Raw genomic sequence first — 12447 nt, forward strand, 5'->3', positions numbered from 1 at the left:
AAAGTGTCACAGAGAAGCGAGGGCACTCACACTGGCAATGGCCATCAGAGAACATTCTCTTGATGCAAAGACACAGCCTTATACTTCAGTGGGACACGCAGCTAACCACTTAAGAAGCTCTTCAAAGCACTGGTCATTCTGATAATTGGTCAGGCTGGATAATGTTGAAAGGATCTGGATCAAGGGGCTCCCATTAAATAATAGAAAAAAAAAAAAAAAACATGGCAGACTTGGGAGGACATTTGAAAGAAAATGTGGTCTTCAACTCCAGGAATCTCAAGTGGATTCCAAAACAAATATGGTAGCCACCTCCTTTATGTCAGTAACTGTCAACTTGACTATGATGGAGAGATGGAGAATCTAGGCCCTAGCGCCCATATGGTGAAGGCTGAAGTACTGTGTCTTCCCAGGAATACTCCTTGATGCATCTGTCCTCTTTTCCCTGACAGATGTTGTTTCTTTCCTGCTTCTTCAATGCAAGGGAGGAAAGCAGAGAGTGGACCTGCACCTGTGCTGCAGCTACATGACAAGCCAAGGTAAAAGGAGTGGCAACGCCACTCACGCTGCTCTGATACTGGCTTCCAGGACTTATGGGGAGAATATGAGGAAAAGTCAGAGGGGATTAAACCCAGAACACTGCTGGATCCCGGAAATATGGCTAAAATGTCCAACGGAAAGCCAATGTAGAAAGGGCACTTCCCTCAGGACTAAAGAGGTAGCCTGTGCTTAGCCCAGCACTGGTATGACTCACAAGACAGGAAGCAGCAAACTGGCAAAATCTGGCTTCTGGTGCTGAGGGAACAGTTGATTTTGACTCTTCTCTCAGCACCGCTAATAAAGATTAAGAAGATCAATACACGATCTACTCCGTTTGCGTCTGTCTGTTTCAAGCACTATGGAGCCACTGGACAGTTTGGTGCTGGGGATCTAGATAATGAATTTTTAAAAGCCTCCAAAATTCTTCTGAAACATCTAATCTGTTCCCCAGTGTCCAATCATTTGTGCTACAGCCAAGAAACCATGCAACCACCAGGCTATCACATGTTATAAGGAAAACCACATATCACCCTGACCAATGCTAACCAAGCAGGCTACTGGCACATCCTGTCTTCTGATCAATTCACCATCGACAAGTTAACAGCATGCCCAGTCTTCCACAATACCTGAACATTTCAGTAGCATAAATACCCTGTTCCATGAAACACTGCAAAATTAAGCAGGGCAAGTCTGCTAGGAAAAAAAAAAAAAAAAAAAAAAAAAAGTTTTTTAAAAATTCAAATAGGCTAAAAAAGTAAATGAAATCTTCAGCCTTATTTCTTTTCCTGAGGGAATGAATCCCATGGTAGCACACAAATTGAAAACCATGAGGAAAAGAGGTTTTGACTACAACAGCAGGCATCTGAGAGGTAGTATGATGAGACCTTAATAACCAAAATAGTCTAGGTCATCACTCTCATAAAAACCCTGGAGGTAACCCAAATTTCCAGTCGCACATAGAACAAAACATTTAGAGCTGCCATAATTTAGCATCAGAAGACAAACATCCTGGTCTACCCACCGTTTTGCAACCTTCTCTGTAACATATCTAACTTTGGTCAGGAGGAGTTCCAGCAGATATCCTCGATGAGAGTCTCCCAGCATGTGCAACTCGTCCACAACCACCACTCCTGATAAAGAGAAGCACTCGGGTTATGTCTGTCAAAACTCCAAACTAAGAACAGATGGCCTCAATCCTTTCATATTCCATATGATGAACTGAAAATTATATTTGCAAATCCAGCTGTGCTTTCCAACACCACTATGGCTTCCTTCTGCCACTGATCCTTCTGAGAGACAAATCATGACCAACGTCATGACATTTCACACCGCCCACAACTTCATACACACGCAATCAGCTTTTCAAAAATAAAAATAAATAAGCTGAGTTGGTAGTCTGGCCAGCACACAAAACAGTATTGCAGCATCTATACTGTAACAGTGTAAGGTCTTGCATGTGGGAAAACATAATCCAGGAGTGCAGCACAGGCTGAGATCTACCTGGAGGACAAGCAGCTCAACATGAGTGAACAGCAAGCTGCTGCGGCAAAGAAAGTCAACAGGGTGCTGGGCTACTTTAGCAAGGGCATCACCAGCAGAGACAAGAAAGTCATTATCCCGCTCTTCTCAGTGCTTGTCAGGCCACAGCTGGAACACTGTGTTCAGTTTTGGTCCCTGCTACACAAAAAAGATGTGGACAGGCCGGAGAAGGTCCAGAAAAGGGCCACAAAGATGATCAAAGGACTGGAAAGCCACCATATGAGGAAATGGTGAGAGAATGGGGCTTGTTCAGTCTTGAGAAAAGGAGGCTTAGGGGAGACCTTATCACCATGTACCAGTGTTTAAAGAGTGGCTACAAAGAAGATGGAGACTCTCTTTTTACAAGGAGTCACATGGAAAAGATGAGGGACAATGGGTACAAGTTACTCCTTGGGACATTCCAATTGGACACAAGGGGGAAATATTCCATTATGAGAACAATCAGCTATTGGAATAATCTCCTCAGGGAAGTGGTGGATTCCCCAACATTGGACACGTTTAAGATTCAGCTGGACAGGATGCTGGGACATCTTGTCTAGACTGTGCATTTGCCAAGAAAGGTTGGACCACATGATCCTTGTTCTCCCTTCCAACCTGGTATTGTATTCTATGATCCAGAGTATCTGGAAAGGAACATTCCAGCACCCAAATAAACTAGTCAAAAGCTTTGTTGACATCACTGTCTTACTTAAAAACATCACTCCTTATTAATACAGTAATGTCAGAAAAAAAACCTAGAGCAGATGTAATTACACTGGCATAGCCTGCTTCCTGTTGCATCTTTTCCCACTAACCAAACTTGAATGAGCTCTACTATTTAGCTTTGGCTTTCTAATGAAAGAAATCATTACATGATTGCTCTGTTGTCATCCTACTCCCTGCAAATGACTTTTTAATCTATGAGCCACCTCCATCAAATTTGTAAGAAGTGTAGAAATACTGAAAATAATAATGTCTAAAAAGCTTTCTGAGTATCAGCAGCTGGAGACAACAGAGCAGATTAGAGTCTCCCCTGAGGAGAAAACACAGAGCCACAACAACTCAGCCATCCAGTGCACCTCCTGCACACATCCCAACTAGCAGCAGTCTGTACTCTTTCTGGCCAGCTGACAGGGTCACAGGGGAGGCTGAAGCAAGGTTAAACAAAAAAAGCAGAGCACAGGGGACACCAGGTTTCATTAGTTCTGCTGCTGTGGATTTTTTTTCCTGCTTTGGTGCAGCTATGTAATATCTTCCTGGTGCAACTAAAATAGCAGGAGCTTAAGGGCAAATGTGACCTTATATTATCTGTTTCAGTGTTATTTTTCCTTCTCATTTTTTTTTCTCTCCTTCCTACGTTTGTTCCTTCTCTCTCCGTCTGCTTTTTCCCCGCTTCTGTTTCAAGCCATTTAAGTTAGAAGAGTGCTGCACTGCTTCATCAGCCTCTTTTACAAACTCCCACCCATCAGTTCCTCTATCTGCCTGTACTTCCTCTATTCTGTGTTTGCTTGTAAAAAATGGTAATTCATTGGTCACCAAATATATTTTTATTCAGCTATCAGAAAAAACTTCTTCCTGCTTCCCCATACAACAGTCTGTCTGAATTATTCCAGCAGCTGAGACAGGGCACTGTAATCAGATATCCACCAAAGTAAAATTCATACAAGCCATCTTTACAGTCTTTGCGTCAAGCAGTAGCACATTTTGCTTCCTGCAACAAAACACAGAACTGGTACCTGCAGGCCAAAGCACAGGGAATGCCACTAACTGTTGTATGGGCCATGTGTTATATATCTTCTGCTGCTACTTGGCTATAATACGTATTTAAACCCATGCTAAGCCCACGTACTGTATTGCCCTGGCAGTCTGCAAGCTGCTGAGACCTGACTGTCACGCATGCGCCGCGCTCTCCTCTCTTCAGGCAGTGCTCACAACACACCCACTGGGATAACACAGCGGGAGCAATCAGGCAACCTGTATTTTTCACAAAGCTACCCTCATCTTAAAATGGAATTGCAACCATGAAGAACTACAGGTCCCGGCATGCCATGATATTTTCTACTCAGCAACAAGCTCAGGAGTGCAACTGGGGCGAGAATTTTGTCATACTGCATTGCTACTGAAAATGAAGCTAGCCCCAGTCTCCTCTTTATGCCTGCAAGTTAGGTGAAGAAGACTGCTGAAAAAAAATCTATCATATGTATTTACGTCAGAATAACTTGGGTGCTTTAGGTCCACATCCTCCTTAAAACTAAAGAGTTTGGAATGAGAGGCAGGGAGGATTATTTTTTTTTAATACAATGAAACTAGTAATTTTTTTAATTTCAAGGTTAAATTTAAGAAAAGAAACAAGGTAAGTATCACAACAGCACTTTACAAATCCATTCCCAGATGACACTTCGAGAAAGCAGTAGATTCTTCTCTAATTCGCTTTCCTAAATATTTCTTTAGCATCGTTATCAAGAGTCTGAACAACAAGAGGAATATGATCCCCTGCGTACCTGGATGCTCTAAACTAACACACATTATATAATAATTAGCAACACAAAATTGCTTTAACTGCTTCATACAGCAACAAGAGCTCTGCCAGGCAGAGGATTTGAGTTTTCTCTCAACAACTTCAAAAAGTTACATGAGCTATCAGCAGGGGGTTGACATCAACAAAAGGAACAGCTCAAGCTTGAGATGGAATCCAGCCAGAATTGCAGTCATCTCCCAATAACTCATCTCAAAAGATAAAACACCCTAATTACGAACTGGTCTAAATTTAGAATTAATTAGAAAATGAGGTACAATATTGCAGTTTCAGACAAGCTTTTTTTAAGTGACAAGTTAAACTGGCATTTTCAGCTCATGCCCATATTTTGCAGCTTTTACGTAGATGTATCTCGAAACGGAAAATTTGTCCATTTCTTACTTTAAAGATTATTTTTAAACTCAAATTTAATTTCAAAAATTAATTTCAAATAAGCATATAAAGGAAAAAAAATACCCTTATTTCAGTTATACGGTCATATCGGGGCCCAAGAGAAACAGAGGGTTGCAGCAAAGGTGTTTTCAAATGGTAAAAGAAAAACCTGGTTTAAGGAGGACACATATTCAAACTCTAATCCTGTAATCACTTGGCTGGTTATACTTATATGACTCTTCTCAGGTACATTCATCCACAAAAGGTAGGGATGGAATGGAAGTAACAACCAAAGGGATTTGGCATATCTCTGGCTTCTGAAAGATTATATCATTAAATAATACATTTTAGTATATTGAGTATGCTTCCAAGACACCCAAGCCAGCATAAATATGATCATCATGACCCCACTCTGCCTTATGCTGGCAACACAGCTCATACAGTGTGGTGAAATTAGCCTTGTTTAAAACAAATAAAAACCCCCTAAACTAAGTAGCTATATATTGAAATAACTAATGGCATGATTGCCAGTTCTCTTGCAAGGGAAGGGATGAAGATATACACTCAAGAGTCAGGCTGGTCTGCAGGAGCCTCAATTTGGATGAGCTTAAAATGCTGCACAAAAACAGTCATCCACTCATCCTCCAGCCCACTGGCAGTCTAAAGCATTCATGGTGATCCAGCTCCTATAGATCCAGGTGTGAATGTGTTATCTCATGATCACACTCTGGAAAAAAACTGCAAGGTTTCATTTCCCTTATTCTCTCCTGCATTTAAGAAACTCTTCTGGTAAACAACGCTGCAGAACATTAAGAAAGCAGATGCACGTGGAACAGCAGTTTCATAAGTAGAGGTCTCAGAGTAGTTTGATATTCCTCTAGCTTTCCAATTTTTATATTCTCAAAATAGCAATCAGCTATGTTACAAGCCAGAGTGAAGATGGGAGGAATTACAGTATAAAAAATAACTGGTTATAGCTTTTCTGAGCAGGGAAACAAAGAGAAGAACAAATGGACTAGGAAAACATATCTATCTCCAAGCATGCACTGGAAGCATAGGGCTTCTTCAGGTTTTGTATGTCCTCCCAAACACTAAATGAACACTACCATTATCTAATGGCCATCAGGGCCATGGTGACCCAGAAGTCTACATTACAAGGACAGAAGGCTTCTGAGCAAACTACAAGCGACAAATGAATGTCACAGCCCTCCCAGTCACCGTGACTACCCAGAGGCGCTCTGTATATTCATTCTACTCATCTGGACACAGATGAGCACAGAACACAATTCCTGCTCTTCCTTGAACTAAGTGAAGATCAACCACAGATGCCACAATCTCTGTCCAAAACAAATAAGCATGCATACATTCTTGAATTCAAACATATCACATACCTTTAACTCAAAGTCATTAACTAGAAGACATTTTCTAGCTATGGGAATCACTGCTTATTGCAGCCAAACACTGTTCAGGGATTGTCACCCATAAACTGAAACTTGCAGCTTCTACCTACTCACCCCAGCTGTTGAGCTACGTAGAATAGTCCTGACTGCCCTCCTAAATCCCAATCAGAGGTGCTCTGGAGGAAGAAAAATTGCTCGATTTTCTTATATGGCATGTCTGTCCCGTACAGAACTGAGCAAGTACAAAGTATACCATGATTTCACATGTACTCAGAGTATGTAATAAACCTCATCCCCACAATGCTCAAGCCTTAGTGTTTTACCCAGTGAGTCCATTTTATTCTCTTCTATTAGCCTATTGATTAGACTGTTGGCTTTCTCAATGGTGCAGACAGCAACATCCAGGGCAGAGAAACGTCCAGCAGGAACCATGCTTCCCATGTAGCCTTCAACTCTCACATCCACCTCCTGAAACAGCGCCTGTTTTCCAAGGATACAGAATGTCATGCCAAGGTTACAACCCTGAATTCTGACCAATGCCTGCTGGAATCACATAAAAGCCTGCATCCTACAACCACAATTCCTAGTACTTATAATGCAAATTAATCAGACTAAAGCCATAACTCAGCCACATACTGCTACTTTTTTTTCACTATCACTTTTTTATTTCCAAAGCAGAAGCCACACAGAACACATTGCAGGATATATTGGACATAAGTAAGAGACGGGGATGACATTTTTGTATAAAAACATTTACTATTAATAAGGTTAGAGAACACACAGTTTATAATACCAGTCGGTTATGTGCAAAGAAGCCTTGCTCCTGAGCAATCCTGGGCAAAATTCAAATGTAGAACCGCAAACACAAAGATGTCACATCTCCCACTGAAAGTCAAGAACTGCTTCCTTTCTTCCACGGCTTATTACTGCCGTGCCAGCACTTCAGCACATTTCACATTGCATTAACAAAAGGTACAAATGTTTGAACCAGGTGGGTAGGATACCATATGATTTCAAGTATGTGCAGCTACAAGCAAACCTTAGGCCAGGAGTTGCAGAACACAACATCACTATCCTCCAGATTTACAAGATTAAAGCAAAAGCATGTCTCCATTATCACTACAAAGTAGCTTTTGAACTCAGATTGTAGCACTTCCTAGCAATTCACAAGGTTAAAATACCATCTCAGTTTATTAACACCCAAAATGTCTTTAATGTCAGAAACTACAACAAAAACACTGGCTGGTTTTATGTTTGTTTTCAGAAGTTGTTTTTACTTTGACATATTGGCTAATGGAAAAAAGTGTGTGATATGAAAAGTCTTTCAAGAAAAAAAAAATATTTATTTTAAAAAGACTGTTGCAGGAACTGAAAATATTCAATAGTAAATAAAATTTTCAAAGGTATTTATATGTCACATTTCTGTTATCATTCAGTTCCAGTAATTTTGTTTTTAAATAGCTGGGGTGAGGAAGCCAACACATAATCACATTCTGTCAGAACAAATTTCCAGCAAAGTGAAACCAAAGGCACAAAATTCTGGTGGAACACCCTAAGGAAAGCTAAAATATCCTTATATTCTTTCAGATAATGTTGACACCTTCCTATTTGTAGTTTTTCAAATATAATCTCTAATTAGAAAATTGCTTTCAAGTTTGTATATTATAAAATCTGTGATTAGATGCAAGTAACAATGCCTTAAAAGTCAACTCCTTAAAATTTTTCCAAGTTTCCCTTTTTGGTTAAAACTTTCATTTTTTAATCTCCAACTTATAAAGAGAGCAAATTTTAAATTATCTACAAATCCTTTCTGAAACAACTCCGCAATTATTTTTTTTCCTCAAATAAATGCAAAAACTCTAACTGTTAAAAAAAATGTGACCCAACAACTACAATCCAAACATTTGCCCTCCTTGAATGCTACTTACCTGCAGATAACATTTTTTCTCCTTGGCCACAGAGACAAAGGGAAGGATGAGAAGAGCTTTCTTACGAGTCTCCAGGACTCGCTTCAAAATGAGCAATTCTGCAACAAGAGTCTTTCCAGCACTGGTAGGAGCTGAGGGGAAGGTAAAAAAAGAGAAAAAAAAAAATTAAAAAGTTGTTGTGTTTGTGTTTTGGTGGGGTTTTTTTTATTAATTTTTAAAGGTTAAAAAAAAAAAAATAAGAGGGCTTATCATAAAGCTAGCATAGAAAGCAGTTACTGCATAAATTGGGGCAGGGCTCTTCAACCGATGCCACTCTCCCACAGCAACAACCCCATTTGCAGTTAACCCCATAAAGGGTCAGGAAGACTGCAAATTATTTATCCTCTGGCCTCTTCCATTGTACTGCCAAGCCTTGTGTTCTCATTTCTGCTCCAGAAGCAACAGCAGCTCAGAGATCAGCAAGGGGAAAAAAACCCAAATGAACAAACAAAAAAACCCACGCAATACAGTCTCTCGGTTGGACAAGAGAGCTCAGCCACTGCCTTACTGACCTAGCCCATAAATATATCAACCCCTGCTGTTTGGTGAGCATTGCTGTTTGCCATCTACCATCCACAGAAAACCATAGAGGCCATAGAGCCACATACCAGGAGACACCAGCAATCAGGCTCAAAGTCTTCTGGAACCAAATAAATACAACTCAAATCCAAGCCTAAGAAAATCACCCACCCCTCTCCTAAGTCCTTCATCCTCCCAGTGCTGTTTTACTACCTTCTTCCCATGGAGAGCAGACACGCAAGCTGTCATATCCCACCGATTTCTGGTCCACCAGTCCTACTTCTCCATCTGCACCCACCCCTCCCACATACACTAGGTGAAGAGAAATTATAAAGGGACTGAAAAAATTCAATAGTAAATAAAATTTTCAAACTTATTTATATGTGACATTTCTGTTATCATTCAGTGCCTGGTTGACATAGCCTGTAATAAAAAAGAGAGTCTCATCATTAATTGACTCCTAATTATCAGTTTCTAAAGGACAATTAACACAGGAAATAGGGAAAAATGTCTCTCTTCCCATCCAAAAAGAAGTCCATCAAGTCAGGTCTGAGGTACAGCAATGGAACAGGTCTTAATTGGGTCTCTTAATAAAAAAAGAGGAACTTGACCTTTTTATCTGCCAGAACAGCACCCTTCAGCACCCATGTGTTCTTGTAAATGGCACTGGGAAAGTTAGGGGGGACTGGTTTTGTCAGATGTTTGCATACCTGAGTAAACTAGGTTCTTCCCTTCCAGAACTTGTCCAAGCATTAGGCATTCTGCTTGCCATTCAAACATCTGTACTACTCCCAGGCTGTGGTATTTCTCCAGAACTGCTCTGGGAAGACCCCAGTTTGCAAGGAGCAACTTGTCTGCTTGGTCTTCAGGAACATTTACCCGCTGATACTGCCCTTTGGGAGGAGAAAATGACAAAATTAAGAAGTCAAGTATCATCCTCCAATCTGAGGTCACCTAGGTTATATACCTAGAAGCCAAACTTCTCTACGAGCTCCTGTATGATGAGAAAAGGTAACAAGAAACTATCTTCCTAATATTTTACAATATTTCCTATGGATGTTTCACCATACTTATCTCCTGACATCACCCAACCATTAATAAATACATACTCAGACTTTCAGCACTGATTAATGTAACAGCATTACAATATATTTGCCATGTCATCCTTATCCAGACTGTTTCCTTTTTAAATTCTTGCTACAGAGACTTCAGTAATCCCCACAGATTACAGAACTGTCCCGTCTTTTTTCTTGATTAATAAACGAATCAAAAAAAACAACATAAACCAAAAAAGCAGCTCAAGCTACTCTGCACATTCAGTTTATAAACACCGGTTAGTATCTTCACATTTCCAGTTTCTATAGCTTAATTAAGTTCCTTGCTGCTTATTTCTTTATAACCCTAAATAATTTTGTGCCAGCTAGATATTTCCTCCTCCTCTCTTTTTCCAAATCATTAAGAAAGCTCAACCTTTTTTGTCCCTTCCCTCATCTGAGACAGAAAACAGGTTTCTGATCCACAGTAATGTCTCCCCTATCACCCATGACTATACAGTTCCCATAACAGGATTTTGTGGAAGTCAAATCAGGATGAAAAACAAGTTTGTGTACTGACTGTACTGTACCCATTCTTCTCCTGGCACATTCAAAAAATTCTAAAAGAAATTTCCCACCATTGTTGACAGCATAAGGGCAGGTTAGATCAGAAATACTAGCATGCATAAGCAGCCAGTATTTTTACTTTCAACATACTAAAAATCTCAGCTGCCTTCTTGAGGCTAACCCGAACCTAGCTGTCACTGTTGCATGGCCATTCTCCCCCGCACAAATATAAAAAGAAGATAATACAGCTTAGCTCTGAAGGTTTTGCCTCACTTTGTGTAACCAAGGTACTATACAAATACTAAACAAGAAGCTAAGCGCCATCGGGAGAGATCAGCAGTGTGACACAAAGCAGAACTGGCTTCCCAAGTGGAATCTAGAGGCTATCAGATTTGTTTATCCTAAAATGTGACTAATATGGCAGAATTAGGATTCTGAGTCATACAAAGAAAAAAATACCTACATGATGGCATCTCAAGCTTCTTTCCTAATATTAAAACCAATGAACTACATGTAAAAGACAGATTAAGGATTACGTGATTCTGCTGTTCGAAGAACATTTGTAGACTAGCATTGAACATCTGTTTGAAAACTTGTGCCTTAGGGCTTCTTAAAGATCTATGTACAGAAATATACCACTACACTAAACTCTTTTTTTGCCTACTAGAAAAATGCTAAGAAATAGTCAAAATGAGGACGATACACATTGTTGGTTAAAAGCACTGGGCACCAGATTTCTCTGAAAGGAAACTCTTCCAGAATGTGGGGCCAGTTGGGCACAGGAGTGTTGCTTACTGAATCACCTTTGAGGAGTTGTCCTGTGGAAATATGTACATTGGCTCAGCTCCATTTGCAGGAGCTGACAGACTGTATCTTGCAGAACAGAATCACATCAGGGAGAAGATGTGACATGACTGGAGAAGAGGCCAAGAGACGTAAATGTTTTAAAGAGTTACAAAAAATTGCAGAAGAGATAGTGACAAGATGTTATATAAATATCTTGATTTCAGCTGTTATGTACATCTTGATGCAGTATACATCTTCATATCTCTCTTGATTCAAGAGTGCAGTAAACTGGTAAAATGCATTACCTCTAGAAGTATCACTTGAAGTAGTCCTGGCTGACAGCAGGACCACTTTATATGACATTTTGCCACAAGATGCTTATGTAACACAAGATGTTTATATAATATTGTGTAAATACAGGCAAGATGTCATATTAAAAAGCCTACTACACTCACCTGCTTTTGCAGGTATCAGAGCACCAACCAGGACCACTTAAAACGATGCCTCTAGACACAATACATTTTATCAGCTTACTGTATTCTTGAATCAATTTAATAACATAGGTAAACCTTGCCTCACACACCGAAGAATACAGACTATACTGATCGTTGTACTACGGTAGCACCTAGAGGACAAATCGAGAATAAGGCTCACTGTCTAATGGCATCCGATGAAACGAGCCCGACTTCAGAAGTGTTCATAGAACACACATTTTCTTACCTTCTTCAACTAAACAGTGAACAGGGCAGGAAGACCCTTCCATGCGTATTTAGTACGCTAGAGCCCTCGTTAACATACGCACTGCCCTCAAGGGAAAAAAGGGCGAAGCGCCGGTGCTCCCGCCCCATGGCAGCGAGTCGTCCTCGGCGCAAACGCCCCTCACCCCGGGCCTGGAGAGACTCAGAGGGTCCCCAACCCCGCGCAGCACCGCCCCGGGCCCGCCCGGTCCCACCGCCGGCGGGAGGCGCCTCAGCGCCGCGTTTCCTCACGGGACGGCGGCCCGCAGGCCGAGCGGGGCAGGCCGAGCGGGGCAGGCCGAGCGGGGCAGGCCGAGCGGGGCAGGCCGAGCGGGGCAGGCCGAGCGGGGCAGGCCGAGCGGGGCAGGCCGAGCGGGGCAGGCCCGCTCCCCCTTCCCGGCACACCCCGACCCCCGCTCTGCGCTGCCAGCCCGAGAGAGCGGAAGGGAGGGCTGCGCCCTCCTGCGCCGGTAC

General features: G+C 41.4%; 1 protein-coding gene across 17 annotated transcripts in view; it reads right to left on the bottom strand.

Annotated features, from left to right (window-relative positions):
- POLQ (DNA polymerase theta) overlaps positions 1 to 12447 on the bottom strand; it is a 54874-nt gene that overhangs the window by 42143 nt on the left and 284 nt on the right. For 15 of the 17 annotated variants that reach the window (XR_010475608.1, XR_010475611.1, XR_010475623.1 and 12 more), the window contains exons 2-5: positions 9560 to 9742; positions 8292 to 8422; positions 6687 to 6843; positions 1559 to 1667 (exon numbers count right to left, since the gene is read on the bottom strand). Coding sequence is in view for 12 of the 17 variants with exons in the window: in XM_065077440.1 (XP_064933512.1) it covers positions 1559 to 1667; positions 6687 to 6843; positions 8292 to 8422; positions 9560 to 9742 (580 nt within the window). In the remaining 5 variants the exon portion in view is untranslated. Of the gene's footprint in view, positions 1 to 1558; positions 1668 to 6686; positions 6844 to 8291; positions 8423 to 9559; positions 9743 to 11956; positions 12396 to 12447 lie in introns of those variants that run through there. The other 2 variants (XM_021287822.2, XM_021287827.2) reach the window with 2 other exon arrangements.

This window comes from Columba livia, chromosome 1 (genome assembly GCF_036013475.1).
Source record: "Columba livia isolate bColLiv1 breed racing homer chromosome 1, bColLiv1.pat.W.v2, whole genome shotgun sequence".
Classification (NCBI taxonomy): Eukaryota; Metazoa; Chordata; class Aves; order Columbiformes; family Columbidae; genus Columba; species Columba livia.